Here is a 23,306-nt window from a genome sequence, read left to right as displayed (position 1 = left end):
TCCCTGAGCTTTAGCTGTGGGAGATGAGTTGTAGATGTATCAGTTGGGTGGGCCTGGGAAGCCCATAGTTCGGTATTCTCTGCATTTTGACCAATTGTGGCTTTCTGTTGTGGTTCCCAACTGCTGCAAATAGAAGCCTAATTCATGATAGGTGATGTTATGAAAATTCTATATATTTGTATAATTTCTCAGCATAGATTTCCAATAAGTTCTATATAATAGAGTAGTAATTTGATTTTGTTAGGTGCATATAAAAGAGTATAAATATATATTTCTGTCACCTCCTCTTCTGTGAGAGTTATACCTATCTGTGGTTATTAGAATAAGTATTTAGAATGCAGTTAGGAATTACACTGAATTAGGAAGATGGCAGTAGTATGTTTTCCTCTAAGATCCCTGACTTCACTAGCCCTGGATGGTTGGCTGATTCTCTCTGTATCAGGAATGATTTCCCTCATGTTGGTCAAGCCTTAAGTCAAATTAGATAGCTGTTGGTTCCTAGAACTTTGGGTCTATCTTGCCATGCTGGTTGCTGTTTCGGGTCATGGGCATCACAGCGAGGTAGGGCTATTGGTTACCTTTCTCCCCTGGCAGATTGCACAGTCCCAGCTGGTGCTATGGAATCTAGTCCTCAGGGGGAGGCTTTCAGGGAAGCCCCAGCTTGAATCCTCCAAGTCCTGTGTCAGAAGTGTGTGGTGTCTTGAGTCATGGGTCTTTACCTTCAAGGACAACATAAGAGCCTATGATGTTTGGGGAGTCTCTTACACTCCTCTGGCCAGCAACTCAAAGGGGAGTGTCTCATACCTGGTAGTGAGACTTGTAGTCGGTAGTCTGGGACTTTGAGGGAGAGCATTATGACCCCAAGTGGCATAACTCCACTGAAAATTATAGTTGTACAAATACCCTATCTGTTGTCTTAGGTTTCTGTTGCTGTGATAAACACCATGACCACTAGAAACTTAAAGACTGAGTTATTTCATCTTACAGCTTATAGTCCATCACCCAGGAAAGTCAGGATAGCAACTCAAGGCAGAGGAGCCTAGAGACAGGACCTGAAGCAGAGGCCATGGAGAATTGCTGGTTACAGGCTGGCTCCTGCAGGCTTCTCAGTCTGATGTCTTCTACACCCACAACCACTTCCCACAGGTGCCACCACTTACAATGGGGTGGGCCATTTTACATCAATTACTAATTAGGAAAATGTGCTACAGGTGAGCCTACAAGCCATATTTTCTCAATTGACATTTCCTCTTCCTACATAACTGTAGTTTTGTCAAGCTGACATAAAACTAGCAGGCACACACATGTGATTTTTAGGTAAATATAAATAATGTAATTCCTTATGATGTTTTCATATAATTTAATGATTCATTCTTTGCCCTCCTTTCTTTATATATTGATTTTCCCCTACATTTTCTCCCTCCCCTTCGCCATTTTCCCTTTCATATCACTCGTATCTTGCTATCTCCTCTCTAGTGCCTCCAAAGATTCTCTAATGTGTTTAATCTGCTAAAGAGCAACAAAGCTTCTAGGCTACCTTGCAACAACATCTAGTGTTTTTTGAGCCTGGCTTCAGCCTGTTCCTTTAAGGGCCCACATTAACTTTGGTACATTGACCTCTTGCTTCATCGACGTTGAATGTCATTCTCTGGGATCATTTACTAAACTTTTAGGAACTCTGATGTTAATGACCTGAGACTTTGAGTTCCAGTGTCTGTTTATATTTTGACACACTGTTTGCTTTGGATTGCTCTTTGACTAATAAATATAGTCTATCATGACTCAACTATTTCCTTGGTGAAATTCTGCCTGGTCGGTCTTTTCCAGAATTTTGAGCACTCCCTCAACTCCATGAGCTGCTCACTCCCACCTTAGGGCCCAGGAGCTTGTGGAGACCCAAATATGTGAGCCTTTGCCACCTTTTTGGAAGGTCAGAGAGTTTGAGATTATTTTGCTTGCTCAAAGTCGTTGACAACAAGTTTGGCTAGACACCCTGAACTAGGGTTGGTTACCTGGTATTTGGACATTACGATGGCCCGTAGAGGTAGATTTGCTCCATCCTGGCAAAAGGTCAGAGAATTCAAGCATCCTCTGTTCCTTCTCTTGAAATAGGAGATTTGACTTGGGGAATGGCTGCCTGCAGGATACTTGGCCTAAGGTATTTTCACTGCACCAACCAACATACGCTTTAATCAGCAGTTAGTGGATAGATGGCTCAAGGTATTGGATCAAGTGACTGTTCTGGTTGTCTTTTGTATCATGGTAAAGCAGTCTTTTGCCTTCTTACCCTCATTTTGTATTGGGGTATAAAAGTCTATGGAAAATTAACTACGGTTGAACTCAGAACACCAAACTCAGTATGCAGCAGCACTGAGTTGCCTTCCCAACACGATCCTGTGTCTCTGTGTTTCTTTCTTATCTCTGTTCCTCCTGCTTAACATTTCTAATCCTCACGCTCCTACTTGGAAGGTACAAACTGTCACAATTGATTACAAAATAGAGCATCTTTTATATTATTGTTCAGGGAGAAATGCGACAAAGTCAGCAGGAGGCTAATCAATGACATCACCCAAAGGGAACACAGGGTTTCTCAAGATTATTAGAGACGGAGAACACAGAGGCCTTTGGACTGAAACTCAAGTCTCTTCAGGAGGAACAGCCACGGTCCCAAGAACCAAAACCTTGACTCCTTCAAGGCCCAGGCCTCCTCCCCACACTAGACTTGCCAACTCTACTCCTGAGCAAGGGCACAGAACTAGGTTCCTTTTGTCCTTTAATCAGGGTCCCTATGTAAGCCTTAGATTTTTGACTCTCCCTAAGGCCAAGACATGCTTCTAAAACATGGCTAGCACTCCTCAGAAGCACAAACACTTAAGAGGCAAAGAGAGACAGCCTCAGAGTGAGATGACACAGGGGTGTTGGTGTCCACACTAACTGTCATGCTGGGGATTTTGGAGATTTTTAAGCCTTTGAATTTCTCTTTTCCATGTTGGCTCTACCCCAGGGTCTTGGGAGCATGCCAGAATACATATTACATCCAAGCCACACTCCCAGCTCTGTAAACCTTTATCCAGCCCAAGTGATTTTAAAGTACAAATTTGTAGAATACATTCTGCTTTTATTAGAGATAATGTTCAGGATTTGCATCAAGAACTTTTATATTTGTTATTTCGATGGTGGGCACATCCTGGGTCACTAGAATGTCCTTTCTACTCCTGCACACGGTAACACATCTCAAATACTAAAGGAAAGTTGGTCATACACTCACAGAGGCTTTCCAGTGTGCTGAGCACTTGGCCAGCCTTGGGAACTCAGAACCAAGCCCTGGAGAGCTCCTTGCTCAGGGCTTTGTGTTGTCTCGCCAGGGACCTGATGGGGAAGCCCAACATGTGGATGGAGAGGAGCAGGCCCAGCTGAAGAAATGGTGAGTGCAGAGCCTGGGCTGAGGAAAGACTAAAGTGCAGGCAGGCTAGGAGAACAGGGACATGGTCCCGGGAAAATGGCACCACAGGCAGGTAGCTGAGGGCTCCCTTCCCTTCAGGGCTGGGGCAATGGACTCAGTTTTGAGGCACCAGCACCCTCAGCAGCACTCCTGACTCAGCCCTTGCTGTGCACTTGAGATCTCCCAGGTCTCCCCAGCAGTCTCCACAGTGCTCTCCTGGGACACTTGCCTTCCCCACAGGTTTTCTTTCTTCCTCTGTCAGGAGCTCGCTGCCTGTGACATGGACTCTTTCATGAGCTTTGTCAGACACAACTCGTCCCTGAACTGACTGACACAGGGACTTGAGACCCTGTGCTGTGCACATGCGCATCACCCTGGAGTGCAGCTCTGCTGCTTTGCCAGCTGTTTCTACAGCTGAGGAGAAATTAGCAGTGCACACCAGGATACAAAGTGGCCAGCCCTGGACACTGGGTGCATTGTAAACTGAACTTCACCTTAGCCTTAAGTTTGAGACAATGTATTAATTCTGTAATTTAAGGCTACTTCACAAAGTGTCCCCCAAATTCAGTAGATCTAAGTCATATCTTATCATCATAGCTGAGTGTTCCGTGGTTGACTCTGTGACACCATTCATGCTTCTAGCTCAGTCCTCCCTCCCTTCTTTCTTCTGCCCTGAGCAATGTGCTTCATTAGGGTTGTTCACAGGAACACACATGAGAGGTTTCTTAGAGGCACAGGAGTATTAATCCCATGAAAACATTGAAGGATCTAGATCTTCCGGAGAGGGTGGTGGCTTGTGAGTCCCTCTGTGATTTGTCAGCTTTCTAGTCTATCATGAAACTCTGGAATCCTGAACTCTGTGGGAGTCAGTGGGAGTGGCTCTGGATCCCTATCCCCTTGGTGAGAATGGTCACCTTATTAAACTAGCTTCCATACTCATCTGGAGCAGAACTTGGGGAGCTGAGCAGAGTGGAAGTCTGGACACTCACTAGGTCAGTTCTCTCTTTTATCATATTCACTGCTCAGTACTACTGATTTTATCTCTGTTTGATTCTGGTGCATATGAATGTTTTTGTGGCTGAACATGGAGTAGCAAGCTATTTCTCCCCCTCTCTTCCTTCTCTCTTTCTGTCCTCCCTTCCTTCCTCCATTCCTCCTTCCCCATTACTCCCTGTTTCCTCTGTCCTGGTCTTCTCTCTTCCCTTCTCTGTTCCTTCCTCCTCCTCCTCCTCCTCTAGTGTCACTGAGCTGAAGGGTGGGGTTTAAGGTGTTTACAAGGGAATCTAAATGCCTGGGGTTTACGACAGTGAGGAGCAGACCTGGATTTTGCTCTCAGACAAACCTGAGATCAATAACGTTCTTCTCTTGAATTGTGTTCCAGTCTCCCAGAGAACATGCAGATTCCTCTCACTTGAGAACTTGAATTCACCCAGAATCTTCCAGGTCTCCCTCCCAAAGCCCTTCCCCAGTTTGGATTTCTACCACATTTGTTTGTGTCCTGTGGATTCTGATTGCTTTGATGATTCTGTTTAAATAGCAGAACAGCAGTTTCCATACTTAGGGTTTATTACATTATTACAATCTTATTATTTAATTACAAACAACAAAACCTTGCTTTAGATGGTAATCCCAAGAAATGAAAAAAAAGTGTTAATCTTGAATTATTGAACCATGGAATGTCCAAGGATGTAGACTTAACTTTGCATTGTATACCAGAGTGGTGGTTGCTTGCATATTTCTTATGTGATCACAACTGTGTGTATGAGGAAATGCATGCGAGACCTGAAAACAGTTTAAAATTCTGTAGGAAGACATGGCATGAAGAAATGAGTCTGTAGACGAATGAGGTTAAACCCAAGCTCTGACCCTCAGCAGTTATGCGGCCAACCCTATGCTAAGTGTCAAAGCATTCATGGCTAATCTGGAGAAGACCAGCGGACTCTGAGACACTGTGCAGCTCTAAAACTGGGAGGGTGAAGGTTCTGCAGGATGGGGAGGGATCTGAGAGCCTCAGCATTTCAGAGTCCCTGTGAAGTCCCCAGTATTGAACTCTCCAGGGCAAAGGAGAGTTCATGGAGAAAACAGAGAAAAGCAAACAGAAAGACAAAAAGAACAGAGCATTATAAAGTGCTGTAGGAAACTGTTAGGTGCCCAGGAGAAGCAGCTGTGACCTGAGGTCAGGGAGGCTGATATCTGAGGGGTAAGAATATTGCCAAGGCCTGGAGATGCTGACCTGGTAGGAAGAGCCCACAGCCCTGGAAGACCTGATGTCTCCTTCTAGCCTTCTTAGCCACTTCAGCCATGGGCACTCACACACACACACACAGACACACAGACACACACACACACACACACACATACACACCACAGACACACACACACTCACACACACACACACACTTATACACACACACACAAACATACACATGCACACACACTAAAGCACACACAGACACACACACTAATGTGTGTGCACACACCCTCACACACACACATACACACACTAAAACACACACAGATACACACACTAATGCGTGCGTGTGCGCGCAGACACACACACACTAACACACACACTCATACACACATAGAGTCATTTTAAAATACAGTCTCTAAAATTTCCTATCATGTCACAAATTAAAAACACTGCCCATGACCAGGCGGTGGTGGTGCATGCCTTTAATCCCAGCACTTGGAAGGCAGAGGCAGGCGGATCTCTGTGAGTTCAAGGCCAGCCTGGTGTACAAGAACTAGTTCCAGGACCGGCTCCAAAGCTACAGAGAAACCCTGTCTCAAAAAATCAAGAGAAAAAAAAAAGACTGCCCATGATCAATGATGTTGACTTACTGCCCACTGAGCAGCAGGACCCAGTATGTGGGCTCCCTGTGCAGGAACTGAGCTGCACTTGCCAGGGTTTCCTCCTCACATGACTGTCTGGACATCTATCTCTTCCAAAAACTGGAAACAGGGGCAAACTCACCAGCAAACTCTGTGGTGATTATATGAAGTTCGCATGAGCAACTGCCCGTTATGTGGTGTGCACCAAAGGCAGTGATTTCCCTGTGATATGAAGTTGATGCATCAGCTACCACCTTCTGGACCATAGAACAGGATCCAGTTTAGCAGTGGGAAACAGACCTGCAACCAAGAGATGGGCCTTTCTTCTGTGGGGAGGATGAGGGTTTGGCACAGCCAGGGTGACATGAAGCCAAGCCATCAAAAGCTTCTGAACTGAGCAACCCAGGGACCAAAAGGCTGGGGATGGACTTTGTCTCATCCCCTCCATGATGGTTCTTTCTGAAGCTCAACAGGCTCCCAGTCCTTCATCACTATAGGATCCGGGATGTTCGGTCTATGTCCTCAAAGCAAAGGCATTTGACCAGCTGAGGCCTGTTTGGTGCAATTGCAAGTTGGCGGTCATTGATGGGTGAGAAATTAGTCATTAGACCTTCCTGGGCTTCTCCAAGTCATCTATGAAGAAGGCAGACTGCCCTGCCCTAGTGCTGTATTACTGACCATATCCCAGAGCACAGTCTCCCAGGGATTGACTTCTTTGCTTTTCCATTCACAGTGTGAAACCACAGTTGCAGCCATGGCAGGGAAGCCCGTGCTTTACTACTGGGATGCCAGGGGCAGGATGGAGTGCATCAGGTGGCTCCTGGCTGCAGCAGGGGTGGAGGTAGGTTGTGCATTGCTCTTCTGGAATGGGACCTAAGATAAGTCTAATACTTCTCTAAGCTGAGAGGCTCCACACCAGGAAATGTATGCAATTTTGCCTTAAATGGTAGTTGTCTTGGCGTTCATGGCACTACCAAGACCAAGATGGCCAGGACTATAATTATGCCTACGGTCAACCCCTACAGCAAGTATGCTGCTTTATCAACCAGGCTACATGCTACCACCACCCAGTGCCTGTGGGAGATAATGGGATCATGCCCAATGTGCTTAGCCAGCACCACGACCCTCAGGGCCCAACCCTGGACTGGTTGAAGAATCAGTAAATACACCTAATGGAAGAAGCCCCCTTTCATGTTGCTCTCCCAATAAAACTGTGAACATCAACCCAATAAAAATTATAGCCATCTTGTACTAAGAAGGAAATGGACTTATTTGAACAAATGAAAATTTTACTTCACTTTATAGCAAAGAACACATTCACATTAAAAGATGCTTTCAATAGAAAAAGAATCAAATACTTATTTGGTTACTTGCTTACTTGAGTTGAATCAGGTTACAAAAAAAGAGTTACAGAAATAGGAACTTGAATATTGATTATTAGGCAATACTAATAGCATATTGTAGATTATAGTATGATATTTTGATTTTAGGTGTGACACTGACTTTCACCCTTTCATTATTGAAAAATTTCTTTAAACTTTTTTAAACCGTGAAAGGAAAAAAGTGGTTGAAACTACTTTAGACAGCTGGAGAGATGGCTGGTTGCTAAAGGTTAAACCATATAGGTCCAGATCCCAGGAAACCATAGAAAAGGCCAGAGTAGATTGTCATTCGGTTTGTGCACCCTCACACAAAAACGTATCTTTTCATAAGCAAAATGAATAAAATTTTGAAAACACAATAGCAATCTCTCAATGTAAGCAACTTTGATGTGGGGCTAGAGTAATGACTTGGCTGTTTAGAGCTCTTTTTGCACGTGAGGACAACCTATTATGGTTTCCAGCATCCACATATGACAGCTAATCACCCCATCTCCAACTGAATCTCTAACCTCTGGCCTCCATGAACTTTGACCTCCAAGATGGATGTAATCACATGTATGAGACCACACATAAACACTTGAAATTATTAAATATAAACCCTGAAAATAAAAACCCAGGTGATCCCAGGTCTATGCAATGGCCATGATGAAGACATAGAAACTTCTATTCTATATCATTAGAGTTGGCTTTCCAAAACCTCAATCTCCCAGTGCTGGTCCTCTAGTGAGATCACTCTCTTCTTAGGACCAAAGCATGAACATGGTGGGTCAGGGTGAAGGAACACTACAGTAATGAGCAGCTTGTAATGATCGACACTTTTCCTTGATGAGTTTAATCTGAATTTTCATGTGGTCACGATCAGATCCTTCATATCTACTGCAAGTCTCAACTTTGGCAGACGTACTAACACAGGGAGCTCTCAGGTTCAAAAGTCTACAGTGATACAGAACGCGCTAATGAGAATGTTTTTCCTTTTTCTGCTTTCAGTTTGAAGAGAAGTTTATAGAAACCCCGGCAGATATGGAAAAGTTAATCAAAGGTAACACCAAGTGTCTGTGGTGCCTACTAGAAGCAGTTGGTGATGTCGTCGGGTGATGGGTGGGAACAGTCAGGAATGGCAGAGGGATGTGATGGAGGGGGTGGGGCTCCTGGAAGGGTCTGAAAATGAAGACAGTGATAAAATGGAATGCAGATTTCTACAAGAATTTGTCTGGGGACTTGGGAATAAATGTTTTCTCATTCTTTCTGCATCAGAGTGAGCTATTTCATTCAAGCTCCCTCTCACTGACTTACTCAGGCAGGGTTTCACCCACAAGGTCCAATAACCACACAAGTACATGACCATTGATTAAATCACAGGAGGAAAAACAGCTGGGGTGATTTTCTTGAGTGTTTTCATCATAACTACTGGCAAGTCTCTATCACCACACAAGAACAGGCTGGAGGAACTCATGGTGGCTCACTGCATAAGAAACTGTCACACATCACCTTAATGTCATGAACATGATGAGATTGTCAAGCATACTAGTTCTGCTTTCATGGAGGCCCTCTGCTGTCCCTCCTCCTCTTTCATGTGCATCCAGGGACATGAACTGAGATAAAAACATGCACTAGAAATATAATATGTGTCTGGATAAAAAAATAAAGATAAATGTGAGAGGCTCAAAAGCCAAAAGAATATGGGTGAGACAGAGAGGAAACAGATGCTAAAGTAAATGGGGTTCAGTGTGAAAGACTGAGAGTCGATCATTTATAGTCCCTTTGCATGATCAGACACTTCAATACAATTTTTCTGCTCCTGAAGTGAGACTTGGACATCTCAGAGACCTTTTCCTTTCTTCTTTCACAGATGGGAGGTTGATGTTTCAGCAAGTGCCCATGGTGGAGATTGACGGGATGACGCTGGTACAGACCAGAGCCATTCTCAACTACATCGCCACCAAATACAACCTCTATGGGAAGGACGCGAAGGAGAGAGCCCTGTACGGTATATTTCCTGTTGTTACTCCAAGGGGAAACAAAGAAAATTTGGGTCCCTCCATGAATAAGCAAGAGAGTGGAAGGGTATGTGTCTAAGAGCAGGCTAGTTATATCACTTAGGCCAAGGATGGAAGAGTCCATGGAGGAGAGGGAAGAGCAAATGGAGTGGATGCAGGTGAGTGTGGCTACAGCCGAGGATGATGTTGTCAGCACAGCACAGGGACAGAGTTGCAAACACTGTGGCCATGGGTCTGAGCATCGGGGAGCCATGACTCTAGATGCTCAAGGCTTCAGTGCTGGTCCTCAGCCAACAGCTTAGGACGAAGGACACAGGGCTTGAGGCTGGAAGAGGAGTCCTAGGGAAGGAAGGGTGAAGGAACTGCCTCCCACATCCCATGAGTAGGAACAGTGCAGAGCAAGAATCTGAATTGCCAGCCAGGTCTCTGGACTGTTCAACACAAGTAGGCTGAGAGAGACAGGTTCCCAAGTGCCAATATTACCTGAAACATTTAATTCGGGACTAAAGCAGTTCTACAGACTGTACCACCCATGCTGGGACCCACTCTGCTTGACTAAATCCTTCACTCATAAACCACTGTATAGGAGTATTGCAGTTGATCAAAAGTTAAAAGTGGTGCTAGCCAAAAACACCAGTGCAGGAAACATATGTCCATGGGAAATAGAGACTCACTTGTAACAGGACTTGTATAGAGATACTTCTAGAGGCATTGTTTATAATTTTCTCATGGTAGAATCAGCCATGATATTCAATAAAAGACGTATGATTTTAGCCATGAACATACATGAAGGGGTGAGGGAAGCAAAATAAAGTGTCAACATTGAATTGTTAGTTCTGAGAATCTCTGCATGGTTTTTGAGACCAAATCATGTCAGAGAGACACAGAAAGAGAGAGGGGAGGAGGGAGGGAAGAAAAGAGGGTGAGGAGAGAGAGAGAGAGAGAGAGAGAGAGAGAGAGAGAGAGAGAGAGAGAGAGAGAGATAAGAGAAAGCCTGCTGTATAGTTTCATGGTTATCTTCTGGGATGCCACCAAGTACATCACGACTGCATCTGTAGATGGGCCAGTGATGCTCTTTGGCCTGGGTTTGGCCATGTGTGTGTAAAAAAATTCTAACACTGTATCAGAACTGTACTAGAGGGAAGGTTAATATTTCTATTAAATATAAAAGATAATGACCCACTATATGTGAGTAACTTTGCAACCACTTTTCAATGTAAATTTCTAAGGCTTTTAGATTAAAATGTAAAATAGGGAACCTTTGAGAATCTTTAGCCATTTGGGTAATTTTGTCTTTAAGGATCGACATGTATACAGAGGGTATTTTAGATCTCAGCGAGATGATGCTGCAAGTGGTCATAAGTCTCCCAGAGCAAAGAGAAGCCAAGATTTCCTTGGTTAAAGAAAAGACCAAAAACCGATACTTGCCTGCCTATGAAAAAGTAAGTAGGCTGTTTGAAAACTGGGGACACTGTGTTCCCAGGACAAGAGAAAGGCAGAGGTTGGGAGGGACAGGGTGCTGCTGCACTGAACTTCCATGAGCCTCCCTGTACAGCTCCCTGCCCACAGGACGCTGTATAAAAATGGCCTGTGAAGGAGCACCACATGGTCACGCCAATCTAGTGTCCACATTCAACAGGGTTCAAGGCCATAACCAGACCTGATCTGTGGAAGGCTGAGCCACACCAGAGATGGACCTAGATCCTGCAGACACACTGGGCTTCAATTCCAGGGCAAACTGCAGAAAAACACAGATGGGAAAATATTTTGTCACATCACACAGGAAGGCCAGAGAGCCACTGGCTGTCAGGAGAATAGAATAGAGCTTCAAAGACGGAGGAGAACCTGACCTAGGACAATGATGCAGGGGAGAAGAGGAGGCTGATAAAGAGATGTAAAGGAACACTGGCCTGCAGGAGTTAGGGTCACAGATGGCAGGCTTGCGAGGGAGCCATGCACACTCCACATGTGAAGGGTTTCCGTGTACATGTGGTGCCTCTTTTAGCCGGGGCTTCTCCTTGGATGCAGATCAAGAACACTTCAGACTGAGTTGATGTTCTGTCAAGTAAAAGCTAAGAACAAAGCTCTGATCTTAGAGGATAAGGGATCCTACACATTCCTCAGAGACCTGACTTTGACCCCATTTCAAATTCAGTGGAAGCTCACTCACAACTGCCTCTGCTCTGTGGAAGCCGTGAGGGATTTAGGAGTCACAGGTCCCCACACAGCCCTCTGGAGTCAAGGCCCTGTATCACAGGACACAGTGTCCAGCCATCACTGCTTGAATCATCTCTGCTGCGTGATTCATGAACTCCACGCACACCGTGATCTCTGTACTGAGAACATTTGATGCTTGCTTTTGTAGTTTATTGTTTTTTTCTTTCCTTCTTCTTCTTTTCCTTTTCTTTATAATAGGATTTCTCTATTGTGTAGCTCTGGCTCTCCTGGAACTCTCTCTGTTTACTGAACTCAAGCTCACAGAGATTCACCTGCCTCAGCAACTTGAGTGCTAGAAATAAAGGTGTGTGCCACCATGCCTGGCTTTCTTTGTTTATGAATGTGGTCATTATATTTTTTTCTCTGTAGACCTGTACACTATGATAAGGTGACCACAAAGTATTTTAATTCTTCTCTACTTATAGCTCGTGATGTAGCAAGTGCTAGTCCTTTTGGTTATTTGTGATTTTTATATAGCTGGGATATTTAAGTAAATGTCATAAACTGTAATTAAGACAGTACAATTATTAAATCTTGACACAACCAGAAATGTTGAAATAAATGTTAAATAAATTCATAGCCACCAATCAGATAGCAAGATTAGTCCCATATGGTGTTGGCATGCTCATCTGTACAAAGTTACTGAGACTCCAACTTAGTTCATCCTGTACAATTCAGCCCTGTCAGTCATGACGCAGTGAAGGTTGGGAGTCAGAGCCAATGCTGTACAGGGAGGATGTATTTAGTTCAGCCAGGTGTATTTCAGATTCCAGAGAACCGAGGCGAGCAGATACAGGAGACGACAGACACAGGGTGGTCTCTGGAGACTGATGTTCTCTGCAGGTGAGGCCTCTGTCCACAGGACTGAAGAGACAGGACAGGGAGAGGAATGTTCTAAACTTCTGGGGCTCTGTCATTTCAAACTAAGGGGAGGGGCGATGATGTGCAAGGGGCTAAGCCGTATCCCATGTGGAAATTATACATAGGGTGGCGGTGTGAAGGCCATGGGAATGTGCAATGACTGAGAAAGGTCACCTGAGCTTTAGAGAGGAGGTCGTGTGCCTGACTTCTCTTGCTGCCTCTTGCATCATAGGCCTGTGTCTGCATTTGTATACCTGCCAGGAAGAGTCGGGGACTCCTTTGGGAGACTTGGGACGAAGTAGTGGCCACAGCTCAACCTTATATGCTCATAATCTGTCTCCTTTAATTTGGCAGGTCTTGAAGAGCCATGGACAAGACTACCTTGTTGGCAACAGGCTGACCAAGGTGGACATTCACCTGCTGGAACTTCTCCTGTATGTTGAAGAGCTTGACTCCAGCCTTCTGGCCCCTTTCCCCCTGCTGAAGGTGAGATCACCTCTGAGAGGCAGCTGCACACACTTGCCTCTGAGACTGTAATATAATACAATATAATATGCCTCTGAGCTGCTGAGGGCCCATCCTTTGGCCTCCAAATGGAATTTCTAGACACTGGTTTCAGGCATAAAAATAATCTTTTTGTGTATGAAGATTTGAGGCTGGTAGCCTAAGAAAAATATATTTTTGCATTGAGAAAGACGCTGAACCCCACAGCTGTCTGCCACACCCCTGTTCCTTGCAGGCTGCTTCTGGCCTTCATCTTCCATCTCATGTAGCCTGTCTCTGCACACTCAGTGTCTGAGCAGGTCTCTGTCACGCTGACCCCTCCTCAGCACTGTGCTTCCCTCTCCACGTTCCCCAACATGCTGTCTCTCCCCCATCCCACCCCAGTGACCCCATCCTTATCTCCCAGTGTGAAATCTGGCTGTAAATTGTTCATGGTCAGACTTTGATATTTTCTGTTCTCATTTCCAACTCAGTTTTTCACGTCTTAACTTTTCTTTGGTAGTCTCTGCTTTCACACCTGAGAGACTCAGTGCTCTGTGCTCTGCACCACACTCTGTTCATGGTTTGTCCAGGGGCCTGAGGAGAAGGCAATTGGATGTCAAAGGAGGTCTTAAGGAAATTATGCGGAGCTTTGGTTTCTAGCTCATGGATTTGTTGTTCTTCTCATGTCTACTCTGGACCTGTTGCGAGGATACAGTAGGTTGTGTTCTGGGAGGTCTCTGTTATTTTGGACCATGTACATAAGCAGTTCTGACTCTCAGGCTGTGTTTTCTCGATCATAGGCTCTGAAGAGCAGAATCAGCAGCCTTCCAAATGTGAAGAAGTTTCTGCAGCCTGGCAGCCAGAGAAAGCCTCCCCCTGATATGAAAAGAATTGAAGAGGCAAGGAAGGCTTTCAAGTTTTAATAAAGCTGCTATGATGGAGCCCACAGACACCAGTCGCTGACGTTAGAAAATAAGAGCAATTGTTCATCCTGGTTCTTGTGATATAATAAATATTAACAAATGGTATGTGCATCTCATGTCTTCAACGTGTTGATCTGGGATTGCAGACATCACTTAGGAAGAAGAAGGCAAACAATAATCCCTACAAATACAAGCAAAGCTTGTAAAAACGAGGACAAACTAAATAAAGAGTACAGTAACAAAAGGAAAGAAGTGACCAACATCATTGTAGAATTACTCAATATGTTTAAAAGTAAAATTAATCTATAAAAGAAAGAAATTAAAAGAAAAATGGGAAAATATAAGGACGAAAATTTAAGGGCCAAAAATAAAAAAGAAAGAAAGATGTCGGAAAAGAAAGACTGCAAGTCGGAGGAGCAAGAACTGGGTAGCTAAAAAAAAATAATAAAAAAAGGAATTGGGTAGCTAGTGAAAGGATTCTTTTAAAGAAGGGAAAAATAACAGAGAAAACAAAATTAAAAAGTTAAAATTAGTGAGGGAGAATCTGTAGAGCTGGCTGAGAGGTGACAGGAACAGCTGCTCTTGCAGAGGACCCAGGTTAGGGCCCAGCATCTACAGGACATCTCACTACCATCTGTCACTCCAGCTCCAGAGAGCCTGATGATCTCCCCTGGCCTCTGTGGTCACTGGACACCCGTGACACACACACACACATACCTGTAGGTAATACACCTTAACACACAAAATAAAAATTTAAATTATTATGATGACAAAAGTAAAAGAAAGGGAAAATACATAGTCCAGCAAAGTAGCAATAACAGAAAATTTCCTTGAAAAGAACTGTCTTTCATCAAGTGGGATTGTACAGGCTTTTAATCCCAACCCTTACGAAGCAGAGCTACATGAACCTCTGTGAGTTTGAGGCCAGCCTGGTCTCTATGATGAGTTCCAGGACATCCAGAGCTACAGAAGAGTGATGCCCTCTCTCCAAAAATGCAGAAGAATATTCTGTCCTTGCCCCCGCTGGAACCCTGACTTCATCCTTTCCAGGCAGCATCAAATATTCAGGCCCAGTCCTATCCTGAACATCTCCTGTTGAGGTCTAGCCTGGTGTGTCCTTCGGTTCCTACTCTCTGCACACCCTCCCCTTCCTCAGATCTAGCCTGGGCTCCACACCATGGCCCTGGTGTATCTGGTGAGCTCCACTTCCATCGCCATCAGCCTCCAGCTCAGGCCAGCGTGCACATCTGCACACACGTCAGACCCTCCCCAGCTGTGGGAGGCACAGAGGCCCTTGTGCTCACAGAGAAGCACTAGGGAACCAGTAATGCCAAACACACAGGCTTGTCCCTTCAAAGAGAGGGAGGCATTACCTGTTTCCTACCCAGGAGGCTGGGAACAAATGTAGTTAACAGCCTGGTAACCTTTGAACTAACTGTGTTTTGAAGATCACACCAGATCCTCCACCAGACCTTATCATGAGTTTGTCAATATATTGAATCCATGTTTAGGGAAGATGTCACTTGTACTTTACAAAGAGTGGAGTAGGTGGTCCTTCTGTCTATGTGTTACTTTCAGTGGTAAATAAAGAAACTGCCTTGGCTTTTTGATTGGGTAGAATTCAGATAGGTGGAGTAGACTGAACAGAATGCTGGGAGAAAGAAAGCAGAGTCAGGCAGATGCCATGATTCCCCTTCCCGAGACGGACGCTGGCTAGACGCATGCCGGTCAGCCATGACCTCATGGTGGCATACAGATTATTAGATATGGGTTAGTCAAGATGTGAGAGTCAGCCAATAAGAGGCTAGAACTAATGGGCCAGGCAGTGTTTAAATGAATACAGTTTCCATGTAATTATTTCAGGTGTAAACTAGCTCGGGAGCCGGGATCCTGGTGGAACACAGCCCACCACTCCTTTTACTACAAAAGAGTCTTGGTTTCTTCTTGTCTTATGCTTTAGTGTGCCCAGGGGATTAAGTTTATCACCAGGAATTTTTTCACCAAATTGTGTTGTGCTTAAATATGCCCCAAATACTCAGGGTCAGACTCCCTTCTTCCCTCCTGTGGGTTCTTACTCTGCTGGCTGTGGTGGTTGTAGAGACCCCCGCACCCAAACCCTTACTATCACCAGATCCATCCCTCCTACAGCCTATCCAATGTCTGGTCTGAGCCATTCCCACACATTTTGTGCTTTTTGCAACCCTGCCGTGTACACATCAGAGACAGAACCAATAAAAGAAGTCTATATACTCAGTTCTCATGGAAAACAATACAAGCAATATGAAAGATGAAGGCAGAATCTTCTCCAAACCAAACCTACCAGCCCTATAAAAAGTTCTCCAATGAGAATAAACCCCAGATCACAGACATTCTTACAGATTTCACCAAAGAATTCTGGGTGTTTAGAGAAGAATCAAAGAAACAACTCAATAAATTTAAAGAGAATAAATGTTTGGGTGATACCCAACATAACACAATCATAAGACTGATAGAAATAACAAAGATAACCCAGGATTTAAAAAATGAGATTAAAAGCAAGAGAGATAGGAATATTGAAGAGAGTTCAAGCTGAAGTGAAGGCAGAACTGAAAATCTTAATGATCCAATTAGAAAACTGAGGGGAAATCTCACAAACAGAATGGGTCAAGTAGAAGAACCTTTATCAGGGCTCAAAGATAAAGTAGAGGGAAGAGATCACACAAAGAATATAAAATTAAAAATACATAAAAGAAACATTCCAGAAATGTGGGACACCATGAATATACTAACTGTTATTTATGGGCACAGGTGAAAGAGAAGAATCCCAGGTCAATGGCATGGACAAGATCTCCAATAAAATCAAAGAAGAAGTAGTTCTCAATCTTCTCAATGCTGCGACCCTTTAATACAGTTCCTCATGTTGTGGTGACCCTCAAACTCTGATGGACAAATTTTCACAAAAACTGTAAAGATGCAGAGTAACTACAATCCAGCACTCATAGTGGGTTCAGTACTCTACAGACAAGTCTTCTTGACCAAAAAAAAAAAACAAAAAAAAAACAAAAAACAAAAAAAACCCCCAGAAAGATCAGAAATAAATGATGTGCACCAAATGGACTTAACAGAAATCTACAAAATATTCCACCCACACACCAAAAAATATACATTCCAGCTCAAAAAATTATTCTAAAACAGACAAAACCATGGACAGATCTTAACTGTAGTGAAACAATTTTATGAAAACATTTCTTGACCTTTGAAAGACTGAACTTTTGACAGACCTCACAGAAAAGGGAATCACACTCTTGACTCTGCCCTGAGGCTGTTTCCCTACTGTGTACTCAGCCTGTTTCAGTTGAAGCTGCCTGTGCCAGCACAGAGATGAAAGAATCAACCTTATTATGCCTGCAATTTTTGTGTAATCAGCTTTGGCAAATATGCTAATATATAGCTTTAATCTCAAATCATGTACTTTCATGCCTCTCACCCAGAAAAATGTAAGTGTGTATATATGTGTGGTTGTACTCATCATGCTGAAAGCAACCATATAAAACAAATACTCAGTCTAAATGTTGGAAAACCATACTTGGATACAGTTTTGTAACATAGGTTTGCAGTGATGTTTGCTGTTCTGAGTCAGTTGTGGTAGGTAAAGCAATTTCCCCTTGAAAAACTGTGGTAAGATTTCTGTAAATCTTTCCTTTATCATAGGATGCTTTCTGAGCTGTTTAATAAGACCAAGTAAAACCCGTTGTTAGGGATAATACAACAGGAACAGAAAGACACAGTGCAGGCCAGCAATCACAAATGACAGACAAGATACAATGAGAGAAGTGAAGAATTCAAATTTGGCGTCACTGTGGTCAAATTCATCCAAAAACACATCTGTGGTTTTACTTCTTTCTTGTTTTTTATTCTTTACATTTTAGTTTTTTTCTTTTTGGTGTTATCACACAAGGAGTTCTCATTTCACGTGGGTTTTTCTTTCCTCTTTTCCCCCCTTCAATTTGAAATCTTTGTTCTGCAATGGCATAGCCACCCGTCTCGCATTTCTAAGACTGTGAGTGCCTGGAACTTATTTTATACATTCCCTTCGCAATGATGTCATGCTAGCTGTGTCCATCTATTATAAAAGTTCCTACTTTTGCTCTCTAATATGTTCCAGCCACCTGGAACAGGGACTGACATGCAGTGGTACTTGCTAAGTCCGTACCACATGTATGACTAACTTGGAGATAGCATACCTTTGTAAGAGACAGGGTAAATTATTCCCAGGCCTTGGAGAATCTGTTGGATGCCTGCATGCTGTACAAGAGTCACACCTGGCCTCCCCTCTGGGGCATCAAGATCTCCCCAGAGCTGCTCCCTTGCACGCTGGGCCTGGACTGTGGGCTCAGGCCGGCAGGGGCATTTCCTTTGCTTTGAGAGCCTGCCTGAGGATAGGCAAGCTCTGTCTCAGCTCAGCCACACTCCTGGCCAGCAAGAGACAGTGATCTTCTAGCAGACATCCATTGGAGGAGGGGTGAGTGTTCTCCTGTCCCGAGGGCTTTGGCTAGGAGGAATTCAGACTTTCCCTGCCCCCCTCGACTTTCTGGTCACCAGGCAGAGGAGGCTCCTCCCTGCAGAGCTCTCCCAATTCCTGTCCCAGTCTTTATCCAGGCACACCTTCCTCTCTTCCCCCCTTCCCTCTGGGGCCACAAGATCTCCCCAGAGCAGCTCCCTTGCGCACTGGGCCGGGGCTGTGAGTGCAACCCGGCAGGAGGGAGTGCCTGTGTTTCAATAGACTGCCTGCCGAAAGGTAGACCTTCTGTCAGTGAAGTCCCTGCCCAACAAGGGTACCTGACCTGGTACCAGAAGATCCAATAGAGAGCATTTGAAGGAAGAGATGGGCAGACGCCAAGGCAAGAACTCCTCCAACAATCTAAAAAACAACATGAAAACACCAGATACCCATGACCCTACAATAGAAGGTCTTGAACCTCTTAATTCAGAAGAAGCAGAAAAAATGCCATTATGAAAGCAATAGAGGCCCTTAAACAGGATATGAATAACTCCCTTAAAGAACTGGATGAGAAGTACAACAAAAAGATTGAAGAAATGAGTAAAGAAATGGATGAGAAATATAACAAAAAGTTCGAAGAAATGAGTAAATCCATGAATGATACACTGGGAAACCAAGAAAAAACAATCAAACAAGTAATGGAAACAGTTCAAGAATTGAAAACTGAAATGGAGTCAATGAAGAAAACACAAAACGAGGGCCGGCTGGATATGGAAAGTCTAGGTAAACGAACAGAGACTACAGAATCAAGTATAACCAATAGGATACAAGAGATGGAAGAACGAATCTCAGAGTCTGATGATACCATAGAGAAAATAAATGCTCTGATCAAAGAAAACAGCAAATCCAATAAATTCTCATCACAAAACATTCAAGAAATCTGGGACACAATAAAAAAACCAAATCTAAGAATAATAGGGATCGAAGAAGGAGAAGAACTGCAGATCAAAGGACCAGAAAATATATTCAACAAAATTATAGAAGAAAACTTTCCCAACATAAAGAATTATATTCCTATGAAGGTTCAAGAAGCATACAGAACACCGAATAGACTTGATCAAAAAAAAAAACATCCCCTCGCCATATAATAATCAAAACACAAAACATACAGATTAAAGAAAGAATATTAAGAGCTGCAAAGGAAAAAGGGCAAGTAACTTATAAAGGTAAACCTATCAGACTTACACCGGACTTCTCTATGGAAACCATGAAAGCCAGAAGGTCCTGGATAGAGGTACTGCAGAAACTAAGAGAGCATGGATGCAAACCCAGACTACTATACCCAGCCAAGCTATCATTCACTATCAATGGAGAAAACAAAATATTCCAAGATAAGAACAAATTTAAACAATTCGTAGCCACAAACCCAGCCTTACTGAAAGTAATAGAAGGAAAATCACAACCAAAGGAATCCAACATTGCCAACATTACCTACAATAACTCAGACATCTAGCGACCCTTCACGAGCTTAACTCAAAAAAGGGACAAATACAAACTCTATTAAACAAATAAACAAAAAATAATAATAAATCCGGAGTCAACAACCACTGGTCATTAATATCACTTAATATTAATGGACTCAATTCACCTATAAAAAGGCACAGACTAAGAGATTGGATACGAAAACAGGATCCAACATTCTGCTGTTTACAAGAAACACACCTCAACCACAAAGACAGACATCTACTCAGAGTAAAGGGCTGGGAAAAGGTTTTTCAAGCAAACGGACCTAAGAAACAAGCAGGTGTGGCCATTTTAATTTCCAACAAAATTGACTTCAAACTAAAATCAATCAGAAGAGATGGAGATGGACATTTTATACTCATAACAGGAACAATTCATCAGGAGGAAGTCTCAATCCTGAATATCTACGCCCCTAATATAAAGCCTCCTACTTATGTAAAAGAAACACTTCTAGAACTCAAGGCAGTCATCAAACCACACACACTAATAGTAGGAGACTTCAACACTCCTCTCTCACCAATGGACAGGTCAATCAGACAGAAACCTAACAGAGAAATAAGAGAATTATTGGAGGTATTGAATCAAATGGACTTAACAGATATCTATAGAACATTCCACCCAAATAGGAAAGATTATACCTTCTTCTCTGCAGCGCATGGAACCTTCTCGAAAATTGACCACATACTTGGTAACAAAGCAAACTTCCACAGATACAAAAAAATATTAGTAACCACCTGTGTCTTGTTGGATCACCATGGAATAAAGTTAGAATTCAACAACAATGCTACCCCCAGGAAGCCAACAAACTCATGGAAGCTGAACAGTCAACTACTGAATCACCCCTGGGTTAAGGAAGAAATAAAGAAAGAAATTAAAGTCTTCCTTGAATTTAATGAAAATAAAGACACAACATACTCAAACCTATGGGACACTATGAAAGCAGTGCTAAGAGGAAAGTTCATAGCACTAAGTGCCCACCTAAAGAAAATGGAGAAAGCACACATTGGAGACTTAACAGCATACTTGAAAGCTCTAGAAAAAAAAGAAGCTGATTCACCCAGGAGGAGTAGAAGACTGGAAATAATCAAACTGAGGGCTGAAATCAACAAAATAGAAATAGAGAAAACAATCCAAAGAATCAATGAATCAAAAAGCTGGTTCTTGGAGAAAATCAACAAGATCGACAAGCCCCTATCCAAATTAATCAAACGGCAGAGAGAGAACATGCAAATTAATAAGATCAGAAATGAAAAGGGGGACATAACCACAGACACGGAGGAAATTCAGAGAATCATTAGATCTTACTACGAAAATTTATATGCCACAAAGTTGGAAAATATACAAGAAATGGACTTTTTTTAAGATAAGTACCATATACCAAAGTTGAACCAAGACCAGGTAAACAATCTAGACAGATCTGTCAGTCGTGAAGAATTAGAAGCTGTTATTAAAAATGTCCCTACCAAAAAAAGCCCAGGACCAGATGGTTTCAATGCAGAATTCTACCAGAACTTCCAGGAAGAGCTAATACCTATACTCCTTAATGTATTTGACAATATAGAAACAGAAGAATCATTGTCAAACTCTTTTTATGAGGCTACAGTTACCCTGATACCAAAATCACACAAAGACATGACCAAGAAAGAGAATTACAGACCAATCTCTCTCATGAACATTGACGCAAAAATACTCAATAAAATACTGGCAAACCGAATCCAAGAATACATTAAAAAATTATCCATTATGATCAAGTGGGCTTCATCCCAGAGATGCAGGGCTGGTTCAACATACGCAAATCTATCAATATAATCCATCATATAAATAAACTGAAAGAAAAAAACCATATATATGTGTGCTTTCTCCGTTTTCTTTAATTGGGCACTTAGTGCTATGAACTTTCCTCTTAGCACTGCTTTCATAGTGTCCCATAGGTTTGAGTATGTTGTGTCCTTATTTTCATTAAATTCAAGGAAGACTTTAATTTCTTTCTTTATTTTTTCCTTGACCCAGGGGTGATTCAGTAGTTGACTGTTCAGCTTCCATGAGTTTGTTGACTTCCTGGGGGTAGCATTGTTGTTGAATTCTAACTTTATTCCATGGTGATCCAACAAGACACAGGTGGTTACTAATATTTTTTTGTATCTGTGGAAGTTTGCTTTGTTACCAAGTATGTGGTCAATTTTCGAGAAGGTTCCATGCGCTGCAGAGAAGAAGGTATAATCTTTCCTATTTGGGTGGAATGTTCTATAGATATCTGTTAAGTCCATTTGATTCAATACCTCCAATAATTCTCTTATTTCTCTGTTAGGTTTCTGTCTGATTGACCTGTCCATTGGTGAGAGAGGAGTGTTGAAGTCTCCTACTATTAGTGTGTGTGGTTTGATGACTGCCTTGAGATCTAGAATTTTTTCTTTTACATAAGTGGGTGCTTTTATATTAGGGGCATAGATATTCAGGATTGAGACTTCCTCCTGATGAATTGTTCCTGTTTAACATCTCAATAAAATGCTTTCAAACTGAATATAGGCATACATCAAGGAGATTATCCACTGCCCTCAAATGGGCTTTATCCTGGAAATGTGAGGATGGATCAGCATATGCAAGTCAGCAATTTAAAATATCAGATTTATGGAGTTAAGGGCAAAAATTACACTGTCATCCCAATAGACACAAAAAGAGATAAAAGCCTTTGACAAAATTCACCATGCCTTCATAATCAAAGTCCTAGAGAAAATGAGACTCGGGGGAAACATACCTCAATGCAATAAAAGCTATATATGTGACACCCATAGTCAACATCACCCTTAATGGAGAAAACTTTTTTTTTTGAAAGTAATTTTATTAAATTATAAAAAGTTTCCATTTACGCCCCTCCTCCCAACGCCCTCCCACTCCCCCCCCTCCTCCTCCCTCTTTGTCCCCAAGGGCAGTCAGGGTCTCCTGCCCTGTGGGAAGTCCAAGTTCCTCCACTCTCCCTCCAGGTCCAGGAAGGTGAGCATCCAAACAGACTGGATCCCAAAAATCCAGTATATGCAGAGGAAACCAGTCCCAGTGTCATTGTCAATGGCTTCTCAGAAAGACTGCAGGCCAGCCACATTCAGAAAATCCGGCCACATTCAGAGAATCTGGTTGGATCACATGCTCGTTCAGTCACGGTCC

At 43.0% G+C, this 23,306-nt stretch overlaps 1 protein-coding gene across 1 annotated transcript; it reads left to right on the top strand.

Moving 5' to 3' along the window:
* The first annotated feature begins 4,274 nt into the window (after positions 1-4,274).
* On the top strand, positions 4,275-14,248 carry LOC146894612 (glutathione S-transferase A2-like). Its single transcript, XM_087905413.1, has 7 exons — positions 4,275-4,434; positions 7,011-7,118; positions 8,647-8,698; positions 9,509-9,641; positions 10,957-11,098; positions 13,089-13,220; positions 14,021-14,248. Exons 2-7 carry the CDS (start codon positions 7,032-7,034, stop codon positions 14,141-14,143), a joined length of 669 nt encoding a protein of 222 aa, XP_087761539.1. The 5' UTR covers positions 4,275-4,434; positions 7,011-7,031; the 3' UTR covers positions 14,144-14,248.
* The last annotated feature ends 9,058 nt before the right edge of the window (positions 14,249-23,306 follow it).

This window comes from Myodes glareolus, chromosome 4 (assembly GCF_982192425.1).
Source record: "Myodes glareolus chromosome 4, mMyoGla1.1, whole genome shotgun sequence".
Taxonomy (NCBI): Eukaryota; Metazoa; Chordata; class Mammalia; order Rodentia; family Cricetidae; genus Myodes; species Myodes glareolus.
This window is presented reverse-complemented; position numbering and strand designations above follow the sequence as displayed.